This window comes from Rhynchophorus ferrugineus, unplaced genomic scaffold (genome assembly GCF_030347505.1).
Source record: "Rhynchophorus ferrugineus isolate W39M unplaced genomic scaffold, kcgeb_rfMv2 rfM3, whole genome shotgun sequence".
Lineage (NCBI taxonomy): Eukaryota > Metazoa > Arthropoda > Insecta > Coleoptera > Curculionidae > Rhynchophorus > Rhynchophorus ferrugineus.
The window spans coordinates 21,572,104-21,597,976 of NW_027472582.1; the positions used below are offsets into that span (position 1 = coordinate 21,572,104).

The 25,873-nt window shown below is 30.8% G+C and overlaps 1 protein-coding gene across 42 annotated transcripts in view; it reads right to left on the bottom strand.

The window, feature by feature from the left end:
• Positions 1-235: 235 nt before the first annotated feature.
• LOC143192762 (uncharacterized) overlaps positions 236-25,873 on the bottom strand; it is a 175,324-nt gene continuing 149,686 nt past the window's right edge. For 9 of the 42 annotated variants that reach the window (XM_076398324.1, XM_076398326.1, XM_076398329.1 and 6 more), the window contains 23 exons: positions 16,388-16,495; positions 11,438-13,051; positions 10,339-10,449; positions 10,078-10,134; positions 9,651-9,716; positions 9,426-9,512; positions 8,829-8,888; positions 8,212-8,307; positions 7,545-7,678; positions 7,318-7,412; positions 7,108-7,179; positions 6,339-6,504; positions 6,147-6,278; positions 5,942-6,089; positions 5,693-5,891; positions 5,466-5,578; positions 5,199-5,378; positions 4,617-4,779; positions 3,854-3,999; positions 3,655-3,797; positions 3,507-3,588; positions 1,392-1,519; positions 236-767 (listed from right to left, as the gene is read on the bottom strand). In XM_076398324.1, the coding sequence (XP_076254439.1) occupies positions 614-767; positions 1,392-1,519; positions 3,507-3,588; positions 3,655-3,797; positions 3,854-3,999; positions 4,617-4,779; positions 5,199-5,378; positions 5,466-5,578; positions 5,693-5,891; positions 5,942-6,089; positions 6,147-6,278; positions 6,339-6,504; positions 7,108-7,179; positions 7,318-7,412; positions 7,545-7,678; positions 8,212-8,307; positions 8,829-8,888; positions 9,426-9,512; positions 9,651-9,716; positions 10,078-10,134; positions 10,339-10,449; positions 11,438-13,051; positions 16,388-16,495 (4,254 nt within the window). In that variant the 3' untranslated portion in view covers positions 236-613. Of the gene's footprint in view, positions 768-1,391; positions 1,520-1,944; positions 3,038-3,506; positions 3,589-3,654; positions 3,798-3,853; positions 4,000-4,616; positions 4,780-5,198; positions 5,379-5,465; positions 5,579-5,692; positions 5,892-5,941; positions 6,090-6,146; positions 6,279-6,338; positions 6,505-7,107; positions 7,180-7,317; positions 7,413-7,544; positions 7,679-8,211; positions 8,308-8,828; positions 8,889-9,425; positions 9,513-9,650; positions 9,717-10,077; positions 10,135-10,338; positions 10,450-11,437; positions 13,052-16,387; positions 16,496-25,873 lie in introns of those variants that run through there. The other 33 variants (XM_076398348.1, XM_076398350.1, XM_076398352.1 and 30 more) reach the window with 22 other exon arrangements.

Here is a 25,873-nt window from a genome sequence, read left to right on the forward strand (position 1 = left end):
GTTTCTTACTGGCTAAACGTACATTCATGTTCAATAAAAAAAACAAAAATATATTGATTAAAAGATTTTATTTTAAGACAAGTAGTTATAATTATGAACTTACTGATTTAAAAGTTATACTAACATTTAACTTACGAATGTCAAATTATTTATGCAAGCCATTGTCATTATTTTTTACATTTATGTATATTCTGACATTTTAATAGCCCGAGGCTGAAAAATTAAAACACAATAATGTGTACTAAATTCATTTATTAAAAGTTGTAAATATAATTACAGTCGGTACAAAATTATAGCTTATATATAAATATAAAATACTAATATAAATGAAGAATATAATAATAAATTTAGACTAATATTTACTATCATCTAATAGAGATGAATATAACACTAAACATTATTGTAAATAATATATAACAATGTACAAAACTTATCTATAAGTAAACAATTTGTAAAAATCAATAAAGTTTAAGTACTTTTTAAATGGATTTGAAATTAAGATAAATATAATTTTAATGTAAAAGTAGCATAAAAATCATAGGCAATATTTTAGGACTTACAATATCACACAAGTTATTTTTCTTAAAGAAAAACACAAATGCTTTGTCAAAATTTACGCTACTGTCATATTGTTTACGTTGTTTTGCCATTTTTCCTTGTGTTGATCCAATCCAAAGGCAGAGTCGTAGTTACCTTTGGCAATGAACAACCTCTTGAAATGTGGTGTACAATAAAGTAGACCCTGGTTATATGAGTATGAGTCCATTCTACAAATTAACAAAGCATTTAAATATAAAAACGTTGATAGCCGATATTAAACTATAAATAATATTTATGTAATTATTGGACAATGTTTATATATAATAAATAGAAAATATAAATTGTGTGAACATTTGTTGAATGTTCAATACTAATTGTAGCTAATTTTAAATAACCAATAGACAAAGGTATCAGGCGACATCTCTTGCCTTAAGATAATATAAGGAGAATGCTACCAGAGGTTATTAACAAGAGCAAAATACTGCAAAATTAGTTATTATGCAAAAGAACTAGTTTAAAGAAAGATTTAAATTGAACATATGACATATGGCATACTTAGCTTCTTACATCAAAAACGTGATGGAAAGTTTTTAGAATTTTGGTTAAATAATTTTTTAAATAATAATAAATAATTTTTAAAATAATATGTAATCTAATTTCATAAAATACGAAATCTTGGAGAAATCTTCAGCCAAATTCACTCAGAATATTGCAACTGTTGCTGTTTTTTCATATAACAAAAATACACTTTGATTCGAAATGCCATAAAAACAGTTTACTATATGTAGCATATATACAAATTAAAGTACAATATACAATGCAGAAATGTTTTACGTAAAATATTATCTTACCGTAGCACACAAGAGCATTCCATACATTTGAAACAGTTTTTGTGGTATATGTTTCCATGTATTGATATTTTCTCTAATGGATATACCTTTCCGTTACAGCTCTGGCAGCTCTCGGTCACTGTCATACCCTTTAAAATTAATGCATATTGTCTATTTAAATCACGTTGAAAAATATACCTAAATTAACGTCATCAGCTTTGATTAAATTACATCTTATACATTCCAAATTTTTATTAGTTTAGATTATCTTTTAAATGACATACATCAAAAAAGCTATAAATTATATCACTTAATAATTATTTAAACATAAATTAAATATAAATAATATATCCAGAAATACATACTTGATAATTAACAGACAATAAACAAATTTTAAATCAGAAATATTTTATATCATACAAATGTTCAACATATATTAAGTTACTATAAAGATTATTTAAAGTTGTTAATCTAAATAATATAATTATACAACCATATAATCAATTTATCTAATAATATTTTGAAACAATATTCCTAGATATTTTTGTGTTTGTTTACACATAAATAAAACAAATTAAGAGGTAAAAGTAATTTTATTAAACCACTCAACATATTTTTAAAAAAATTGGCACAATATTACAATAAATCTCCAATAAAAATGATATGAAACAATATTAAGCACATAACAGGCTTATAAATATATACATAAAAATTCAATTTCATGTGTTCGGTATCAAAAAAGGAAATACATCTTACCAATAATGAATACAGAAAATTTTCAATACAAATTTAATAACCCTGTTTTAACTGTATCTTTTTAAACAAATTTATATACCTGGACATTTATCTTGGGGGATTTATTAATGCTAACACCAAGATATTTGTGAAACACGTATTGCTATGTGAACATTCATTAGTATCATGAATATAGAGAAAAAATTTATTGAACACCCTGTATTGACAGATGGAAAGAACTGAACTTATAGGAAAGCAATAAATACAAATATACTATAAAACTTCAATGACAAATAACAAGCGTATCAAAAGGCCAACAAGGTTCCTAAACTGATAAAATATTGCAATAAAACATTCAATGATCCAATATAGTATCAATTTGTTTTGGATGAAAAACATACATGTTAATATGGGAAGTTTTTAGTGATAGGAAAATTGTAAAAAATTCTGTTCACCCTAACATATATGCAATAGTCATAAATCTAAAATGTTCTAAAATGTTACTAAAGTTAAAGGTATATGGATGTAGAATAAGGGTCTAAAATTCTCTACTACTTGCCCCTGTTATTATGTTGATTTTATTTACAATTTATTTTGCATGATCAACCGATTCTCCAAAATAATATAATTTTAACCATTACAAGTTATTATAAATGTGTGCGTTTAATCATTAAAAATATACATAGTTAACAGTTAACATAAACTTAATATGTAACACCATAATATTTTCATTGATCATCAACATTACATTTATTGTTAGAGGCATAAAACAACTATTAATCTAACCAAAAAGAAGTGACAAAATTAACATTATTAAAAAACAGGTAGACATTTTCTAAGGATATAAATTTATTGGTGTTGAGATTTTTAACCTACTATGAAGTAACATGAAAAGGACGACATTTGTTATTCTTACTCGCTTTTTCTCTTCACTGAAAATGAAAGAAAAAATTGCTTTCAGTAAAGTGGTCAGAGAAGTATGTTAGAGCAATGCACACATAAAAAAACATGCATCAAACAAAAAATTAAAATAAACATCAAAATTAGCAGCAATAAAATAAAGCATTATTGACTCTATATTAACACTATTTCTGTGAAAAAAAAAAGGTGTATGTGTCTGATCATATTTTTGGAAGACATTAGATATAGCAATATAGAGCCGAAAATTTTCAGCTCATTTTAATTTGACCCCCAAGAAGGCAAACAAATTATTATGGAAAATTTTATTTGAACATCAATCTAGATGTAGATTTGCCATGCAAAGAAAAAAAGTGGTAACAGAATGAAATAAATTAAACATAATGTAAAACAAACACAAAAATATCGGCAAATAAAACTGCAAGTAGTTAAATTAAAATAGTTATAGCAATATAAAAAAGCAAAAATATATATTGAACTTACCACAAAACGATTTGGTTTAACTCTTTGATTTCGGGATTCTGTACTTGATGAATCTCTCATGGATTCGAATCTAGCTCTTAATCTGTTTATATAAAGTAAATCATTTGATTTAATAAGGAGTAATTGTTGTAAAAGCGTTAGTACTTACACTCTTGTCGATTCAATTTGTGATTGTTCTTCACCTACTTCTTCAGCAATATTTACGGAACTTTGTTGTTCCTTTTTAATTTCATTTGCTTCCCATTTTTCGAATTTGGCACGTAATTGTTTCGCTCTGGCTGCTTTCTGCGCCTAAATATATTTTATTGCACTATTATTTGATTACCTTCTAGAATTATATAACTTACCTCGATTATATCTTCAGGCAGTTTGCCTGCGTAGTCAACTTCTTCCTCTTCCTCTTCCTCATATTCCGAGGATTCTTCTCCTTCACTTTGCGATTCTGGTTTGGAGGGTTCAGGTGGTGGAGTGAAACATTTCAGGGGTTTTGGGCCTATGTATTTCAATAAAATTCGTTGTTATTTCGTTAAATATATATTATTAATAAAAAAAAGTCTTCAAATAATTTTTAAAGGCTAATTGCTCTAAATATTTAAATTTTATTTGTATATGCGTCATCAATATGTTTCATGTATTGCCTGCCGCAATTTGTAAGTTCGTTTCAGAATCAGACAATATTTTCCTTTTCATTTTATTCTAGTTAAAAAGAGACACACTGCTGTCTGATTAGGTCGAACACGTAAACGAATGAGCCTGTCAAAGTTGTCCACTTGTCAGACGTATGCAAAATTCTTGAAAGCAATAAGAGGTTATAACACTAACCTATAAACTATTGTGTCCGTATAATTAACTGTAGTTTTTAAATATACTATGTTAAAATAAATTATATTTGACATTTTTGTTCAATTATTTTATTCAGATTAGAATTTAGTTGTATATCAAAGCCCAAGTGAACTAAAACTCTGAGTTGATGCGGCAACATTGCGACGTTTTTAAGGCACACATTTAGATGACGTATATACAAAATAACTTTGAATAGACTATAGATAGTTACTAGCGAACTATACGAACATAACATAGTATTTGACAATGCAGATTTAGATTTCTTACCTGTAGGTTCGGGCTCTCTAGAAAAGTTCTCCTCCATTTGCCTGAATTTATTTAACATTTTTGAGGCGGTATGTGTTTCTTGTGCTATTTTAGAATCATCAATGTACTCTTCTGACCTGACAACGTCCGGATCCCGATAAATTTCTCTTTCGGGTGTTTCAGTCTAAAACGTAATATAATGAATTTGTTAGTAATAGTTATTTAACTGGTAAATATTGAAAATTAGTGCTACTTATTAGTATTAGTTGAAATCATTCACTCTCGCATATATATTTATTTATTTAAGGAGAATGAACGATTACTATTCCTAAAATTATAGCATATTCTTAATATAATTTGTAATCAAAACATTTGCACGTTTAGAAGAAGCATTAGTAAAAAAGGGAAGAAGAAAACCATGATAGGATGATGAACTCTAAAAACCAAATCCATTAAAGTAGGGTAAAACAAATAAAAAGATGTTAATGATCTAAGGAAAGTATGTCGATGCGTTACGCAGATCCTATGTTATGTAAAAAATATGTGCACATTTAGTCTGATGGGATGAATTTGACAGTTGGCACACGAACGGTTACTATTAACCTTGACTTGCGATGGATCCCTAGGAGGAGTAATTCGAAATTGTTTCCTTTGTTTCTCTGGTTCTCTATACGTTTCGAAAAATTTAAACCTCTCTTGGATATCGGCCGTTTTAACTTCGACCTCTTCCATTTGTTCTGTGGACTTCACAGTATCTTCATTGGCTGCTTTTGCTAAATAGGCCTAGATAGTTTAAAAAGGCAAAGATAGACCCAAAATGTACTTGGAGTAGAACTGTAATAAAATAAAGTGAACGAAAGAAAATGTTACCTCTCTTGCTTTCTTCACTTCTAATTTTGGAGGACTAACTGGTGATATCTGTGGTGGTTTCGAGGCAGTGGCGTCTAATTCCAAAAACAACGATCTGGATTTCTTGCTAATTTCTGAAAATAATTAATATAAAATTGATTTGATATATTTGGTACATGTAAACTATTTTTAGCTGTTTAAAATAGTTACTCCAGACAGAACACATTAACAAATTGAATTTAACTTACCACTCTCATAGATTTCTTCTTCTTCCTCTTTATTTTCTTTGATTTTTTCGTTTGCAACTTCACCCTTTTCAAACCTTTCTTTGATCGACTTTGTATCACAGATTTCGATTTTTTCAGATACATTTTTCTTCACATTGGCGCTTGATTCGCTTTCCATTACTGCTTGCTTATAAGCCTCTTTCATTTTTTCTTGTTTGCCCTAAGTGTAGAAATTAGTAAATTGTCACAATGTTTATATTGAACGGTTACCAAAAATAGTCTGTTCCGGATGTTTTGAATTTCTTGTTTTGTTTCTTCTCTTCTTTCTTCTCGAGTATGATCACCGTGTTCCCATTTCTTCTTGACATCTGACATGCCAGTGAAATGGAATGGCTTCTCTTTTTGGACTTTTTTAGCTCTAGAATTAAAATTTTACTCAAAACCCCTTATTACAAAAGAAGCTTTGATTTTTTACCTAACTAGATCGGGATCTTCACCTTCTGGTATCTCCTCTTCTTCGACTTCATCCTCTGAAGATGATTCTTCAATGGGAATACCATCCAGAGCTTCATTGGATACTCCAACATCCATTCCGTGCTTTTGGAATCTAGATATATTAAAATGAAAATGTATATACAGTTAAAATATTTATCATTATCGCACTTACTTGGCTAACTTCGAGAGGATTGAAGGCGATCTTTTAACGGGGGTTCCGCCACGTTCAACCTCAGAATTCTCAGAGTGTTGCGACTGATAATGTTCAAATACTTGGAACCTTTCCTTAACGTTGAGCTTTTGCAATTCCTCAAGGCCCAGGTCGGGTTTATCGCTCGCTAATAATAGATACAAATTAAGTATTAATATAAGTGGCGTTCCATTTTACAATCAATTATATAATCACACAGGGATCCTTAAGTTAAGAAAAAGCATATAACATTTAAACTCACGTTCCGCCTCATTCCGAGCTTCTTTGAAACAAAACAGAAACAATTTATTATAGATATGATCAACAATATTAAAAGCGCTATATATAAGTTAGGTCTAGTATGTATGATATATTGATAAACCAATTTATCACATTCAAAAAACAAATAAAAAAAACCTACTTTTAATTAGCCAATTCTATAAGAAAATGTGTTAAAATCAGTTTCAATTAATAATGTTTTTCATAAAGGGCGCAAAATGATTGATTGGGAATAATTAAACTAATTGAAATGATTTAAGATAACAATTGGCCAACGACTCTTAAATAGTTATTAATTCATTTGTTTTCCAATATAATTACCCTTTTATAGACAGACACTAGTACACTTATTACTAAAAGCAGAAGCAGATATTTTAGACCACCAACATAAATTAGATCATTCTTAGTTTATTATATATGTTATTTGGGTTAATCTAAAAACGATCAAAAATACACTGAACACGTTTGATACCTCTGACCACGTCGGGGGGTAGTTCGACTGGTTCGTTTTCACGAATAATTAATTCGTGCTTTCGTGGTCTGGCTGTAAACAAGTCACAGTAACGGTCAAATAAGACATTTCTTAGTTTTATGTCTGTTGTCATTTATAGTCGACGTCAAAAGTCGATAGAAACGTATATGACGCGCGTTTATTAAATAAGGTATAATTTGAAATACTTACGAGGTGCGTCGTCTTCAACAGCTTTCGGAGCAAACAGAGCTTTGAAGTGTGGTTTGCAGTAAAGAGCACCTTCGTTACTTTCATATGTGTCCACGCTATAAAATAATAATAACTTAAAATTTCTAATACAATTAAATATCATAGATACAAATTAATATAAACATACTTATTAAAATGAAATCATGATTATATTTTTAGATATTTCCGTTCAATATTACGTCACTTACGTCAATTGCTTACTGCATTCGGTGCATCGGAAACAATTTTTATGCCACAAAGCTTTTTCCGCCTTAATTTGTTCCATTTGGAAGACTTGCTTACCACAAGCTTTACAATTGGTGGATATTTCTGATTGGACACCCTAAAAAATAGTTTCAGCATAAGTAAAGATCACCTGTTAAACCCTACCAGTAATACTTTAAACATATGGAGGTGGTACATTTTTCAAAGTGAATTGAATTGAAAATTCATCGGAATTAATTGATGTATCGTCAAGTAGTTTTGGTGAAAAGCCACAGACTGTTTGGTGCACATTTATATGTTGTGGATGTCAATGAGAAAACCGCCCGAATGTTACCGATATGTATCAGTACACATTGCGATTCACGCTTAATGAACAGCGATAAAAAATTATCTGGTCGATTAGTTTATAGTTACTTTTATTGGGTTTATTCGGAATTTGCAAATAATATTACTATAAAACGTCTGTCGGTCGGTACCATTCCGTTCTGTTTGAATGGTGTTTGAAATTCTCTGGATATGGCAATATCCGGCTTCATATTAAATATCAAAAGGCGTTTGAATTACTATGAGATATGAGATAGTTTTTTTTTAAATATACAGTATAGGATATAATTTTACATTGTAAAAGTGAATAAATATAAATATACTTACATTGCTAAACTTCTCCTGAGCTTTTGTTGAATCAGTTGATCTAATATGCAAAACATTTTTCTTCTGTAAGGCGTCAAACTTCGAAAAGCTGGATTTCTAAAAAGAAAATATTTAAATTATATAGGTTACAACTTACTGATATAGTTTTGATATTCAAATAGATATATTTATATTTTACAAATATTATCAAAATTAAAATTACTAAATGTTTTGACTAAAAATATTTCAATGTAGAATCTTCAGGTGAGGAGGTTTAGATGGTTTTATATATACTCTTTAAATAATGAGATAACAACAAAAATAATAAAGAAAATAACTTGAAACATATATATTTATTCTATCTTATATTGTAAAAGAACTATAATTAAAAATAAATGTAATATGATTATGAATCAATTAATAAAACAATTAAAGCTAGTATTATGTCTACTGTTATGATAAAATGAATTATATTGTGATATATTGATGATAAGATTGTATAGGTGACATTTTAGGCGGCATGGACGATTTAAAATTCGAATATTACTTCCCAAATTACTTTAAATATAACTACCCTGGAATATAACGAATCCCATAAAATACATATTTCTAATATTACTCTACAGAAAGCCACTTACCAATTGTTCCTCTCTGAATGGACATACATTATTATTTCCTTCGACGTTAAATACCTCTTTCTACATTTACGACGATCATGCAAATAGAAAAACATGCAACAAAACTAATGGTTAGTTACTAATGTCTATTGCTAAAAACTGTTAATTGAATACTCTAAAGGTAACGATAGAGTAGAAAAAATACTGAGAAACATTGGCATGCAATTATGAGAATATTATGATTAATATATCATAATATCACTGTCTTAAGATATGACCAAATATATAAGTAATGGTATCCATTCTCTTGAACCTCTCGCCTTCACCATGTAATATTGTTTTACTTACGATCACATTTTAAAATTGATATCATTAAAATTTTTATAATAAATTAAATTTATTCAATAAAATAATTCAAGATATTATAAATTTTTATGTATATGATAATTAAAATATTCTTATTATTAACCAAGTCTTATTAAGCAAAATTCGAAGAAAATATTGAGTCATTAATACAATGCACAATTTAAACTGATAAAAATATCTAGTTAGGTCGACGTGCAATTACGCATATTTTTCAGTATTTTGTTCTCTATCAAACGATTCGGCATTTCTTACCAGAGCTTTGACTGATACCTGGGAAAAAACATTTTCGATATTTTTGTTGTTAAACTGATTCATCATATCTGTCAGAGATTTAGTGCGCTATAAAACCGAAAAAAAAACAAAGCAAAAATTAAAATGTCTGAAGCAAGATGATGGAGCAATGTTAACGATAAGCTGTACTTTGTAATTGGTTTGAATTGATATTGTGAATGTATTGAATTAGAGTACATATCTTACCAGTCTATCAGTATTCTTATTAATATTGTCGCTCTGAATTTTTGTTAAATCTCCAAATGATCTACACTAATAAAATAAAAAAATAAAAAATGCAACATTAGTCATAAAATGCTAACAAAATGCATGCTGAAATTCTATGTCTAAAAAAATCAGGCAAATTGCAATGTTAATGGTGAATTTGTATGGAAAAAGTGGAGACATTTAAGAATCTTTTATGAATGTGTATGAATGCCAAACAATATATAAGATTCTACTTAAATATCTCCTTTTCTACTATATAATGAAATTATTTATACTAATTCAAAATGATACTATTAATATCATCTATATGTATAAAATTAAATAAATTTGCATGCCAAATGCTAAATTATACTTGTTACTAATTTGCCTTTTTCATGTTAATAATAAGATATAAAAAAGTTCTTACCAAACTTTTTACGTTAACATTGTAAAAGCTCTCGCCCTCTACGTTTCCATTTTGGGTCTAAAATTTAATAAGCAGGGAAAACAACAATAAAAATAAACCGAAACAAAAAACCTTTTAATTTTGAAAAGGCATATTTCAAAATTAGAAGGGACAATCATTACAAAGCTACTTTTTAAATTTAATTAGCCAAATAAACTAAAGTCGTTAAAAAATACTAACAATATATTTAAAACAAAATAAAAATAAAACAAACAAACTTACGACAGAAATGTTTTCTTTCTCTTCTTTCCTTGTTTTCTTCACTTTTTTCTTTTTAATTGACCTCTCACCAGGTGCATTAGTTTCAACAATAGTTTCAGAATATTCAGTGCTCTACAGGTAAATAAACAAAAAATATATGATAAATAAAACAAAATAAAGAAAACCAATGGGAAAACGAAATTGTTTCGAGTAAAGTTAGGCGCTAAATGGATAATATTGTTTGGAGATATCGAAAGAAAAATAAAGAGAGCGTAAAACTTTAATGGTCGTCCGACACCGTGTTTATCGAGATAATGGTGTTAAATTAACAAAATAATAAAAAAAACACAACGCTTGCTTACTGTAACCATTAACGGACTTCATATAACGTTTAAATGCATACAAAAAAAAGTATCGAAAAAATACTACACATTCCAAACCCAGTAATAAATATTCTAAAAAATACTTTCAAAAATAACATTACATATACATTTTGTTACTTTTAAATGATAAAAGTTACAACTTGGACTGTTTCAACATTTCTGATTCAACGATTTCAAGAATTAATATGTATGTATATATATATATAATGTAATTTTATGCGGATGTTATGTGGCTCCTAGCACATTCACCAAAATTACGTTATAAAATAAATTGTAAATAAATGTTTGTAAAATTATCGTAAGTTATATTATTATTATTATTATTTGCAGATGTGTGGATAAATATTTTTAGTAGTTAAGAGTAAAAAAACGGGAGTACAAGTTTGGGACTTGATTAGAAATTGTATTTATCCATTATTTGGACAAATAAACATATATGACCTGTAAACAAATATATTAAATTGTATTTTTAAATGACTGTAGAATCTGTGTTTTATGTCATGTAGAAATATATATCACATATTATTAATGCAAAATCATGCAAAAAATAACGCATCTAGACAATAAAAGCTTAAGCATATTGTGCAAAATACCTATTTCGTCTTACCATTTATAAATATTATTTCCATTTGTGTATTCGAAAGATCTAAGATACTATGAAGATAATGATAATTTTGAAAAATTGTCGAAGTAGTAGTGTAATAATAATAAAAATAATAATAAAATAATCAACTCACATCCACTGGTTTTTTATTTTCTCCGTTTTCTTGTCCAGATTCAAATTTGGTCTTGATTTGATTAATAATGTTAACGCTCTTCGCATCGTTCTTAGAATCCTTCTTTACTGTTCCAACTACTTCTACGCTTTTGTTCTGGAATTGACTTTTCAAGTTTTTCACGATTTCTGCAGGAACTGTCTCAGTGTCCTTTTCTCTATTACATATAGTTTCATTTTTACTGCTCTTCGTTACTACCTCTGTATATTTTTCGTAATAATTTGAATTTGTTTCTAGTTTCTGGTGATATATCAATTCCTTGTAGGTCTCAGTAGTGCAATTCTTTTCCTCAGTCTCTTCTGAGGTAGTTTCACTTGTTATAACTGTGCAATCATCGCTTTGTGTGGTTTCAGTGGGCTGAGCGAAATCTTGCGTAGGCGTTTTGGAAACTAACATTTTATCTTGATTTTCAATTCCTTCTGAGTTATTGTCCTCGACTTCCTCCCGTGCTTCAGTCGAGCCACTTTGGGGTTCTATGATATCTTTGGCACAATCAGAAACATGTTCTATAGGCTCTGAAGTGTTATCTACAGTTTGAGGCTCATTTACTTCATCACTCTCAATGGGTGACTTTTTGGTAACGAGGAAGCTTTCGGATACTTCTCTCTCGTTTCGTATGAATTCTTCCAGACTACCTTCGTCAGTATCGCAACTCTTTCGTTCCTCTTTGGATTGGTCTTTTTCCAGAACTTCCTCAATATTTTGGTAAATGTTTTCCTCAATTTTCTGTTGTTCTAGAGGAATTTCTGATTCGCTTTTCAAATCTTCTAAACGTTCATAGATATTTTCGTCGGGTTCCAAGTCGGAAGCTTCGACGTTACCAGCCACTTCCAAGTTTTCATACATATTTTCGGGGGTAGTGTTTTTGTAAAAGGCAGTGTTCTCATAATAGTTTTCGGTTTGTTTTTCGTCCTCTAAAGTTTCCGAAAAATCAGGACTGGTCTGTTCGAACTTTTCTTCTTGATCTTTCGGTGGGCTGGTGGTCGTGGTTGTGGTGCTTTCGGAGTTGGTGTTCTCCCGTCGGAATCCCTTGAGGAAATCGATATTCTCCTCACTGGGGGTGAGCATTGGAGACGTGACCGTTTGGGTGAAAAGTAACGTCGAGGTTTCGTCGCAGCTCAACAGCATGCGATCTTTAACGGAAGACTTAAGATCTAAATCTGGAGATCTCTGTTCGGAACAGTCTGTCAGGGATGTGGTGGGAAGATTCAGTGCGGGAGCTTGTCGCTGATTGTCAGCGGATTCTTTCGGTTTTAACTCGACGCTTTCGTATAGGTTGGAAGCGCAGTCTACCTCACCCATCTGTTCGTACTCGACGTCTTTGCAGCTTAAATCTAACTGTTCGTCGATCTTATTTTCTACCATTGGAACGTAGTTTTGGTCCAAGTGTTCAGTCTTTTCTGGAATATTTTCGTAGATATCTTCTTCTACTTCGATCGCGGCCATAATGTGATGGCCGTTCTGTTTAGTACCGTTAGTTAACAAGCTTCTCGGCTCGTCGTAATAGTTCTCCTGTTGGATTTCGCTGCGCAAAAACATTTCTGTTGTTTTGCGATCGTAAGCCTGAAGGTCGTCCTAAAAGCATGGGTTAGTTAAACACACAAAAATAAAAATAAATTATTGTTTTAGCAGTATAGAAAATTGCTAATAATCTAGCTCTAATATATGGAGTGACATCGGTTTAGTTTTTTTTTTATTTTCTTAGCAACATTCAATATTTTTCCTGAAATGTGGAAATAATTTATATTTCAGCGATTATAACTTAGATGATATTTATTTTCTTCGAAATACTTCGAAAATCAGTAAAATGTAAGAACTTCGTTTGTTGGAAATTCTTAAAAAGAACAAAGTAGTGTAATGAGGATGATCTAAACTTGATAGATTACAAACAGGGTTACATAACAAAGAGCGCAACAAATTGATGTTTTAAAAATAAAAACTGTAAATAGTTGATTGTGAGCTCAACCAAAGACATTTATAAACTTAATAAGAATTCTATCCTAAGGAGAGATATTATTGGGAAAATCTAAAGAACTGAATGACTGATAAAGATAATCTTTACTAATAAAGCTTATCTATACTAAATCACTATTTAAGTATCTGAACTTTTAACTTGGTTTTTATGATTTCTGCTACCTAGTTATTTAAACTACAAATCTAAACCATGGTAAACATATAATTCCTAATGTAATCAAAGAACTATTTTAAATAAAGAAGTTTATTTGGTTATTATTTTTGGAAAACTTAAAACATATAACGTATATCTACAGAAATATTTCAAAAGATTGTTGCCAAAAGATCTTAGCCAGTCAGTACATTGTAGACCAGATCGTCAGAATTGTAGAGAGGCACAAATAGCCTTAATCCAATGAGACGAGTTATGTAAAAATTCCGGTAAAAATAATATTGTTTGAGAAAAAAATGAGATGAATTTAGGACACATTTGAGTATTACTTTCAGTGTATAAACATCGAAATTAGAGCAATGGTTGGAATGCTTTGCAATGTTATTAGGACAATGCTACGTAGTAGTGTAGATATGGGTTTGGGAGTTAGATATTTCGCAAAGTTAGCTACAAAGCGAAGTTCCATGTATAGAACATGACAGAAAGAAATCGAACCGAAATTATCAATGATCATCGATAGTTGGATGGTCTATGTGGAAAGGTCTAGTGGAAGCTACTTTCAGTTGAGTAGAAGACACAATAGAACAACATTATGATTAAAATTGAAAAACACAAAACGTGTTGTTTTTCATAATGTTAATGGCTTTTTCATACTAACACTCTTTTTGGGTTGTTTTTAGCAATCATCGTATAGTCTAGACATAACACACTCTGACTATCACTTGCTCTGAACTTTGGGGGATTCCTGCAATGAAATCAAGCTGTTTTTAAAAGAAGTAAAAACCATCTGGTTCAATTTTATAACTAGAAATCACAAAAGTGTTTCATGGATAGCATCATGGTGGCAGAAAAATGGCAAAACATTGGTAATAATAATGAAGCACTTTTAACACATGGGCTGAAAAGTCCCGGGCCTAACATATAGATGGCGTATTATTGCATTCTGCTGCTTTTCAGTTAGTACTCACCTTCAAAAGAGAGCTGTTAAAATTTCATAATATTTTACTCATAAGTTTGTGTTATTGTGCTAAGGGTGCCACTACTTTTATTATTTTCAAAACAATGAATCAAAAACAGTTTTGTGTTTTAATTTTACACTGTTTCTTGATGGGAGAAAACACCGTTCAAGCAAAGCAATGGCTTGAAAACTGTTATAAGGATTTCGCTCCATCAGAAACAACAAAAAAACGTTGGTTTGCTGAACCAACGTTTTTTACTGAACTTCAAACGTGGTCGTAGAGACACCGATAATGAAGAACGTAGTGGACGTCCAAATGAGGCGGTAATACCAGAAAACACCAAAAAAAATTAACAAGATCGTTTGGAATGATCTAAAAGTGGAGCTGTGTGAGTTAGCTAACACCGTAAATATATCAAAAGAACGTGTTGGTTTTATATTGCATGGTGGGTACCGCGTTTGCTCACTGTTGGCCAAAAACAAGAACGTGCTGATGATTCTGAGCAGTGTTTGGACATGTTTAAACGCAACAAACAGCAATTTTTGCATCGATATGTGGCAATGAATGCAACATGGATCTATCACTTCACCCCAGAATCAAAACGATCATCATCTGAGTGGAGCAACTGGAGACAGACCCATTTTGAGGAAAAGATAAAATTGTTCTACAAAAGTGGTATTGAAATGTTAGAGCGGCGCTGGAATGACTGTGTGTCTTTTGATGGAGATTACGTTGATGAATAAAGTTAATTTAGAACAAAAAAAAACGCGTTTTCTTTGTTATGCATTACTATACGTACTAGGTACTTCAATTTAGACTATTGGTTTCCGGATTGGAGACGCGTTTCTTGATTACAACTTAGTATTAAACTTAATTAATACCATTTTCACCTTCGATTCAGATTTATTAAAGAATGAATTTCAGACGTGTCTTTGAGAGATATAAATAAGATCGGCCACATGAGTAATAAGGTCCAATATTCATATATTAAAAACAACAAGACAAACACTAGCTAGCACACCATCTTCTCGATTTTTAATCAACAGATTGTAAAAAGTAGGGTCCTTCTAGGGTAAAGTAGGTACTTGCTCAAATATATAATCTGATTAGAAGAACTCCATCCTCATATCAAAACTTCGGTCTGATGCGAAGATGCGACTCTATCCAGTCCCATATGTCAATAGTTCAATTAATGAAGCATATTTGGTTTTTATAAATTAATTTTCACACTATAAAAAACCCAGTCGAAGTTAAAAAAAAGCAGCTCAAAATTATTGACAAGCTACATATATTCTTGAGAGATCTCGAGGTATCTTAGTGAGCAAATTTTCTTTAAGACTTGGTAAGTTAGGATGGAATAAAATTATTGAACAATTAATTTATAATATTATTTAACGCATAATAAAAATTGTGGATACAAATTTTAGTATAGGTCTAAATATTACAGTTAAAATTAAAGATGTCACTAAAAAATTGAGAAGAAGCCGATAGATAACGTTTTATTAAAGATATAGAGAAGAGAAAATATAATAAAAATATTGAACTTTGGAAGGTATTATCTCAGTTAATTATAAACAAGCATTACGTTAAAATAATTTAATAAGATACATTATATAAATATATAAATTATATTTTTTAATATAAAATTTATTCACTCGATATACGTCAGCCATATATAAGATGCTTGTCATTTTATTTGATGAAATAAACATTTATACTAATTTCATATTCATATCGATATATAAATATCGATGATTTTACTAAGCATTTTACATAAATCGAAATAAAAATAAAAGAAAACAACAAAAATAGCAAAAAAATACACACGTTGCTCAAGCAGTTTTTTAGTCTGATGTTAAACTCTTCAAGTAAAGCCTCTTCTAAATCTTTGTCGTCTTCACTTACTATTCTAGACTTCTTGACTGTGTCGGCCATCTGTGAACAACAAAAAAAAAACATGAAAATCAATAAAGAACGGACATAATATCGCTTTCATTTCCAACGGTATAGCAGGTACGTATGAATATTTATGGCGATGATTCATTCAAGAAACAGTTTCTGATCTGTTAAGGTCGCTATGGGTTTATTATGCTACTATGTGTTTCATATTAATTATAATTGTTATAATGAAATAATTTAAATTATAACGGAAATATATAATTTATATGATTAGCATAAATTAATTATTTCTGTTTTAAAATCACCGAAGATAACAGAATTCAAAAACCAAAAAGAGGCTCGATATCTAAATGATTATAATATTCTCAATAATTTAATTAGTACATCTGCTAAATCAATTTGATCAAAGTTAGTTTTGTCGAAAATGTTTGATATATTGTAGCTTACAAAAGATATTTTGGATTAATTTAGTTCGTTAGAAAATTTTGATGATTTATTGAAATTGGTGGTGAGAATATTGAAGTTATTATAATTATCATTATAAAAAGTTTGGTACAATATATATTAAGTATATCAAGTACATATATTTATAGCATTGGTTTAATTTTATTTGAGTATGAAATATCCATGATCGAAATGTAACAACCTGATTCATATATTCATTGTTAATAACGTATACATAAAATATGTTTATGAGACACTATATATGTACTACATATAATGAAACTATATGTTGGGTATGTTTTGTTGTATTTATTTCAAAGAATTCCGATATACTGCAATAAATGTCTAAATAGTGAATAATGATAACACATAGCAATCCTAATTTGTGTAAATATATACATCAGATTCGTTTAAAGCATGTGCTTCATGAATATGGAAATTTTAGAGTGCTTTTGCACTTTTACGTGTTGCTTGAAAACAACAGAGCCAGCAAAAATTACTTTGGTGAACGCTCAAGTGTCCAACAGTAATCGATTGCTTTTCTTTCAATTGAACAGGAAATAAAAAATACATTTACATTTCAGTAAAATAAAAAAGAATTAAAATTAAGTGGACTTTAATTCAATTGTAAATTTCTCAAAATGTATCAAAATTATTTGTTAAACAACACTGTTTTTTTCATTGCTAAATATATTTCTGTATAAAATGCTTTATTATTTTGTATGTTATTGTTAATTGTATATATATTGATGAGGATTGTATTTTGTTCTAATATATTAATTTTTCATCACTGGTGATAATTCGACGAAAAAAGGTCTTTTTTTATTGGTGAAGCTGCAGATGACAAATTCGGAGCGCTTCACAACGTTCTTAGGAATTAATTTGTAACGGTACAGCCTTTTCTGTGCTTGTCTGTTAGTTATTATTTAATTTTGAATGATTCTTGAAATTCTTGTGACTGGGACTTCTTCTTAACTAGAGTGTCTAGTTATTGCTGTTGGTGCCGCAGGATTTCTAAGGGCGAATATTCTTCACAAAATATAGTCGCATTTAGCGCCATAGTTGGTCAATTTCGCCATAGAAGTTTAGGATATATTCATTTACCTTGCATTTATCGAATTTGTCCAAACTATTACAATCAGTGGTTAGATCTGGAACAACTGGATATATGCATTTTTCTTGTTTGACATTAAATTTACTCAAAAGAAACGATAGAACAGCATCTTCTAATTTATCATCATTACAAAATTGTCTGTATATAAAGCGTTCTTAAAGCATCAAGTGCTTGTTATTCATCTTAAATTACGTGAAACACCTAACGACAAACAAATCAATTTAAATTTCATTAGGAAAATGATGGGCATAATCTTACTTCTTCTTAACTAGAGTGTCTAGTTATTGCTGTTGGTGCCGCAGAATTTCTAACGGCGAATATTATTCACCAAATATAGCCGCATTTAGCACCATAGTTGGTCAATTTCGCCATAGAAGTTTATGAGATATTCGTTTACCTCGCATTTGTCAAACTTGTCCAAACTATTATAATCAGTGTTTAGATCTAGAACTACTGGATATAAGCATTTTTCTTGTTTGACATTAAATTTATTCAAAAGAAACGATAGAACAGCATCTTCTAATTTATCATCATTACAAAGTTGTCTATATATAAAGCGTTCTTAAAGCATCAAGTGCTTGTTATTCATCTTAAATTACGTGTAACACCTAACGGCAAACAAATCAATTTAATTTTCATTAGGAAAATGATGGGCGTAATCTTACTTCTTCTTAACTAGAGTGTCTAGTTATTGCTGTTGGTGCCGCAGGATTTCTAACGGCGAATATTCTTCACCAAATATAGCCGCATTTAGCGCCATAGTTGGTCAATTTCGCCATAGAAGTTTATGAGATATTCGTTTACCTTGCATTTGTCAAACTTGTCCAAACTATTATAATCAGTGTTTAGATCTAGAACAACTGGATATATGCATTTTTCTTGTTTGACATTAAATTTATTCAAAAGAAACGATAGAACAGCATCTTCTAATTTATCATCATTACAAAATTGTCTGTATATAAAGCATCCTTAAAGCATCAAGTGCTTGTTATTCATCTTAAATTACGTGAAACACCTAACGGCAAACAAATCAATTTAAATTTGATTAGGAAAATGATGGGCATAATAGAGTTAAAAAAGAAACCGCCGTAAAGTTTACCTAAACCATTAAAAGATTACTCACTAACATTAACATATTACGGAAATTTGTAATTTTAATTCGAGTAAACGCCTCGGAAACCGTGTTCAATTAACGTTCGCCGCGTAATTATCGTTATAAATAATTCAATTTTGACTACTTATACCGATCGGCTGTCGAGAAATGGCGGCAGCGGCGGCGACGTCGCCCTGTATATGGCACTGATCGGCATAATGACCGGGTTCAAGGTGAAACCGTCGAGGAAGAAAGAGAAAGAACGTAAAAAGAACCATATAACTGGTTATTTCGATATTTTGAATAGTGAAAATACGCCGGTTCGTTAATTCGCGTTAATTATTATGCATTTTCTTGGCTTATGGCTGTAATAAATTGCTAGTAACCGCAGTGTCAGGATTAGCTCAAATCTTAGAAGAAGATTGATCGTTAGTCAGGTCCAGTATGGGGTGTATTTATTTTTCTTTATCATTTCTTCTTCATATCCTTTAAGGTATTCTCTGGTAAGTATAATAATATTACAGTTCCATGTATTACAATAAAGCTAAATCCTTATTTATCTACCTACTCATATCTTTATAATCGCCCATAAAAGAGATTGAGATGGAATAAAATATGAACAAATGAACTTGTGTTGAGTGTTGTGAAGATTAATATCAACAAATCATGTAACTAACATCATTATAGTTTAAAAAATTATGCCATAGAGTATTTAATTTTTAACTTTTGTATATTAGGAGTCGCCTTTATTTTGTTACATCTATTGGTGAAAATGCGAAGTCTCAATGTAAACAACCGTTAAATTTGATGGTTTTGTAATTACCTATATAAAATAACAATTGCTAATCATGGAACGGTAAAAATGCATTTGCAAAATGAAAATTGCATTTTTGACATTCATTATTCTATTTCAAGAAATCTGCTGCAGAAGCCCATCATATATTTTAAGAACCTTATGGTGATGCTGCTTCGTCATTGTCGATAGTCGATTTTGGTTTCAATAATCTAAAAGTTGCGATTCTGATCTCATTGACAAAGAGTGACCTGAAGGAGGAAAAAGGTTCAAAGACAATGAATTGTACGACATATTGCCTCATCCATACTCATAAGATATTATTACGTACCATGATTTCGTAAATTTGAAGAAATGTGAAAATGAATCAATTACTAGAAGTATGTATAGCCACAAAGACGGGAAAAGGTTTGATTATTATTTAACATAATGATCAAAAGAGTGTTTTTACATAATTCCTCATGCACAAACAAGATTTTACGCAATTTGGTAATAATATATCAATACCAGCAGTAAACTTGAACAACATTCAGTTAAAACAAGTAAAAATGTTCAAATACTTTTAGTTTTAACACAAGAGAGGAAAGTGACCTTGACGATCAAAATCCTATTATATCTTATTAAAGTCCCTAATAAATATCCCATTAAAGAAAGACGGGATTAATATAACCGCTAATAAAGATACATGTTTGCAAGAAAGTGCTGCTTCACCAAGACAATTCACCGTGTCACAAGTCAGTGAAAACGATGGCAAAAATCCATGAATTGGGCTTCGAATTGCTTTCTCATCCACCGTATTCTCCAGATCTGGCCTCCAGCGACTATTTCCTATTCTCAGATCTCAAAAGAATGCTCGCTGGGAAGAAATTTTCGTCGAACGAAGAGGTGATCGCTGAAACTGAGGCCTATTTTGAAGCAAAGGACAAATCGTACTACAAAAATGGTATCGAAGTTGGAGGGTCGCTATAATCACCGTATCACCCTTGAAGGGAATTACGTTGAATAAAAAAAAACTAATTTTGCCAAAAAAATGTGTGGTAAGTCGTGAACTTTTCAATTCACTTGTTATATTTATATTTAGAAAATAGATAATTCCAAGTCAGTATTGGGGTATTTCTTCACGTTAGAAAAGCCAATCTGTAATCTCTGATATTGGTCTCTCTGATTTGAGCTCCACATTTGAGATTAACAAAAAATACGCCTTTTATACAATGACGATAGATCTGATATATACAACACTCTTGATCGTCCAAGTTTATATGATAAGCAATTAAATAAGAGTTAAATAATTCAAATGTTGGTAGTTGCAAATTATTTTACAGAAAACTCAATGCATTTTCATCATTCAACGCTCATTCGACGAAACTAATTCGATGGGGAAATTCCATCTTCTGTCGCCATCTAAGATATAATCAGATCTAGCCAGTTATTTTGAAAAGATATAGCTATTTCCAACACTACTCCCACACTTATACGGGGGAAGCAAACTTTACCAGCCTGAATTAAAATCCCTATATATAATATATTCTTGCGTTTTGTATTTTTACGCAGTCTGTAAGACCGGTATCGATTTCTCACCCTTATCTAGATAAACAATTCAGATTTTTAATGAACGATGAACCACATACATTAAGAAACAAGACCTTCTTCGGGTTCTCTATCATAATCTCTATTTCAGTTGACTAATTGCAATGATAACAAGTCTCATAAGAACTATACAGTACAAGGAGACCTTAGTGGAGTAATGAGTAATTAAGAACAATAAAAATATTCTTTTATATACATTTTAAAGTCTCCTTTTTACCAACGAGGGTTTATTTGGGCTGGACCTACAGTTGAACGTGGGCTCCGAACCATGGTCCTCAGCATTAAGCCTACCGACTGGTGAGTGTCCAGAAATCGTCTCAGAAGACATCCGGTATTGCTCAGCCTTGTTACTGGCGTAACTCGGATCATTTTCCTTATCGGATTTTTCACTATTGCCTAAGACAATCGCAAACATAAATTTACGACCATGCTCCACCAGGATTCGAGCCCGCGACTATCGCAACAGAATCGTCCTGTCGCCTTTACCACTACGCCAACCAAGTCGGCTATTTTAAATATTGCAGCAATAACTTATACAAAAGTGACAAACGATGAAGTCTTCCAAATAAACCCAAGTAGTATTTTTTTAGTAAAATCATAAACCCCCAGTCATTGGCGGAAACTATAAAAGAGTAAGATAAACGAATTAAATATGCCAAGAAGAAAATGACAAGGCAATTTTAATTCGTGTGGCGTACTACTGGTTTAAGAACCCATCAACAATAGAGTGGAATTGACCTCCAAGGCTAGACGCGTCCGGGTGGGTTCACAACGATGGACAAAAGCCTTCGCGTAAACTAGGAATCACCGATTGTCTGTTGAATTCGGCATTCTTCGGATATCGGTAGTCGGCATCTCTAAACCACACGTAAAATTAACATATTGTCGACAGGCAGTGCCTCGGTTGAGGGATATTCAAGACCACTGCCGCGTGTGCCAACAACCGAGCATGGTCTATGTGAAATCAGAATAATGTCGACGAACCTTAACAAGATCAAAGAAAGCTCATCAAGCCAAACTTAAACTTATTCGACATTAATATTTAACTATTACATAACAACTATGATTGACTATGTTGTGAATTAATTTTAAAGGATTGTATTCGACACCATAACTAAATAAATGCAAACATTCAGGCATCAAGCTTTTTAATTAATTATTAGAACATTTGTTAACAATTCCTCATAGTGTAATATGAATTTTGCATGAGCAAACTAGTTTTGTGTTCAACAAGTGTCCCTTACGGTATGTGTTGCTTTTTGCTTTAATTGCATAAAAACCAACTGAAGCACATAAAATAATAATAGAGACAAATAGTGATGAGTGTACTAGTGAAAATAAGTGCCTGGGATTATTCAGAAGGATCAAATTAGTGATAAAACAAGTAGTGATGAATGTATTAGTGAAAATAAGTGTCGGGAATGGTTCCAAAGGCCATAAGGTAATTCCGCGTAGAAGACAAAGAGCGCATCAGAGCAGTAAGGATGTTAAAAGACGAGGAATTGGTGGATCTGTTGACCAAATACAGCAAAAACCTATTCACCTATTAGTTACTCAACAAGCTATTTTCTATCGCCATTTCTTATAGTCTATTTCTTATTTCTATTCTTGCATCGTATTGGAGACGGAAAGTGGATTCACTATGACAACCCCAAGAAAAATAATCATGGTGCGAAATACTTTTTTTGTGCGTATTGGTCACACAACTTATGTAATTGTGCAGAACATTAAAAGAAAAACGGCTACTATACCATTATATTTTGCCCAATGAAGCTTTAAAATTATATTTTTTATTAATTACATCTAACATTAATTAGATACTAATTAGTCTTACATTAATTAGAACTTTGTTTTGTGTGCTTTCGATTATTAGTTGTTTTAATGTTTTAGTAAAACCCCATATTTGCCCTCATTGGTCCAAATTGGCTTTATGATTGACTGATAAACCAATCTCTTGTATTTTAGGTCAAGTTGGGAGTATCTTCCGACTAACCAGTACAGTTCTTTGTTTTTGAGTCTGACCTGCTCTGCTTTTTGGCTAATATGATGTTTCCTAATTAACCTACCATCGAGATGTATTCCGAGACTGATTCTGCTTGAGGAATCGGGCATACGTCAAATGGGTTTTGTCATTTCGACGCTATTTAGTTTTGAATAAGGTTTTAGCGAATATGTGTATTTATCATGTCATTTGGAAGAAAATCCTTGAAACTTACAGAAATGATCTTGGCACTGATTGAAGGGATGAACAGACATTCTCACGACGGTAAATATACATGTAACAGAGTTAGCAGAGTGATAAAAATATTGACAGATCATGTAAAGATAAAGCATATATGTTTAATATAGCAGAGTGACAGAAAACAGCTAATTGTGTTCTCTAATTTTAAAATGGTAATATTGTAATATTTGCTGATGACAGTTAATGAAGATGCAATATGAATCCCAGACAAATAGAATAAAAATTAATAGGAATAAATCAGTGCATATTGAATTCATATTTTCTTGGTTTTTGCTTTTTAGTTCATTTTCGGATGAGCATTGATACAAACTTCGTTTTTATTTTAGTGGAAAGAAATGTAACGATACCATTGATCTTATTTTAATAAAAACGAAACCTTTAATACTAAATAGTTTACTCGTCACACTCACATAATCACACCGATTTTTATTGGACTATATAGTTCAGAAGCAGTGTACACTAAATTTTGGTATCCAATGTGTACTTGGCCATTTTCTATAACTGATATATGATTTATATTTATATTTCGAAAATAGGTAATTCCAAGTCAGTATCGGGAAATTTACTTACGCTAGAAAAGCTAATCTGTAGTCTTTGATACTCTTTGATCTATCAGACTTGATCTCCACATTTTATATTAATGAAAAATATGCTTTTTATACAACGACGATAGATTTGATATATACAACACTTTTGATCGTCCAAGCTTATATGCTAAGCAGTTAAATAAGAGTTAAATAATTCAAATATTAATAGTTGCAAATTAGTTTGCAGAAAACATACATTTCCATCGTTCAACGCTCATGTTAATAACAATATTAAAAAATACTCAGACTAACTGAATAATATAAAAACTAGGGCCTGATTGGATGCCGTAGTTCGCCAAAGACAATCGCAAATATTAATGAAAAAAAAAAGGAGGTGAGATAGTTAAAGCGGTGAAGGTTAAAGTCAGCGTGCAGCCAGTGCACCTAGTAGGAACGTTTCCTTATTAGAACCGGAGGAAAACTGCTTACCGGCCGTGCTAAACTTTAATTTAACGTTTAATTTACAACATTAAAATGAATTACGCATTAATATCAACACAGTACGGAAATTTGCAATTTTAATTCTGGTAACGCTCCGCAAATCGTGTTCAATTAAAGTTCTTCCCGTAATTATCATAATAAATAATTCAGATTCGAATTTTTATTCGCGATAGTAGTAGTATTACACGTAGAGTGAATAGGGCGAGATCGCTCTGTATATGGCAGTGATCAGCATAGTGGCTGGGTTCAAGGTGAAACTGATGAGACGAAAAGAGAGAAGGAGAGTCGGAATAGTCGTAACCGTAGACGGTCATTGCGATAATTTGAATAGTGAAAATAGCACGTCGTTAAGTTCACGCCAATTATTAGGGATATTATCAAGCAACAGTAAATTACAGGTAACAGTAAAAACTATCGTTGTGTTACTGGGTTACACAATTTACAGTTGTACTGATTAGCCAAAATAAATATTATAAATCGCTTAAAAAATCAAATAGTATCTGTTATTACCCTTCTTTTTGACTTCTAAGATGAAGATTCACATTTATTATATACAATCTATGAAAATAGTTAACATAAGCTACAGGGTGGGGCAAAACTCCCGCTACTATTTGGATTGCACGCCAGCTTGATCCTGTGGCTTATATTTATCCATAATAAAATTTGGAGGTCTACACAACACAATAGTTAAAGCGAAACTGGGCTAAACGTCACATAACCAAGATGGTGCGTAGTCAAAATGGTAGCGGGACTTTAGTCCCACCTTATATTAACATCCTGTCTACCCATTAATAATTAAAAAATATTTAAGGGGTATAATATTTTTCAATTTTTTCAATTGTTTTATTAGTCCCTGTCATACATAAACTATTGAAGAATGATATCTGAAAGCAATTTGATGGGAAATTTTCAGATAGTAGGTAATTTTATTGATAGTTTTCTGTGTAAAATCGTTAGACATTGTCAAAATATTTAGAGATGAGGCTAGTAATCTTAGACAAGCCATAGAATGCCACAAGAACTGTTAGTTTAGACAAATACTAGTATTGGTGAGAACAAATAATATTGTTATTTTTACACCAATACGGCATATTATAACGCCACAAAACAGAC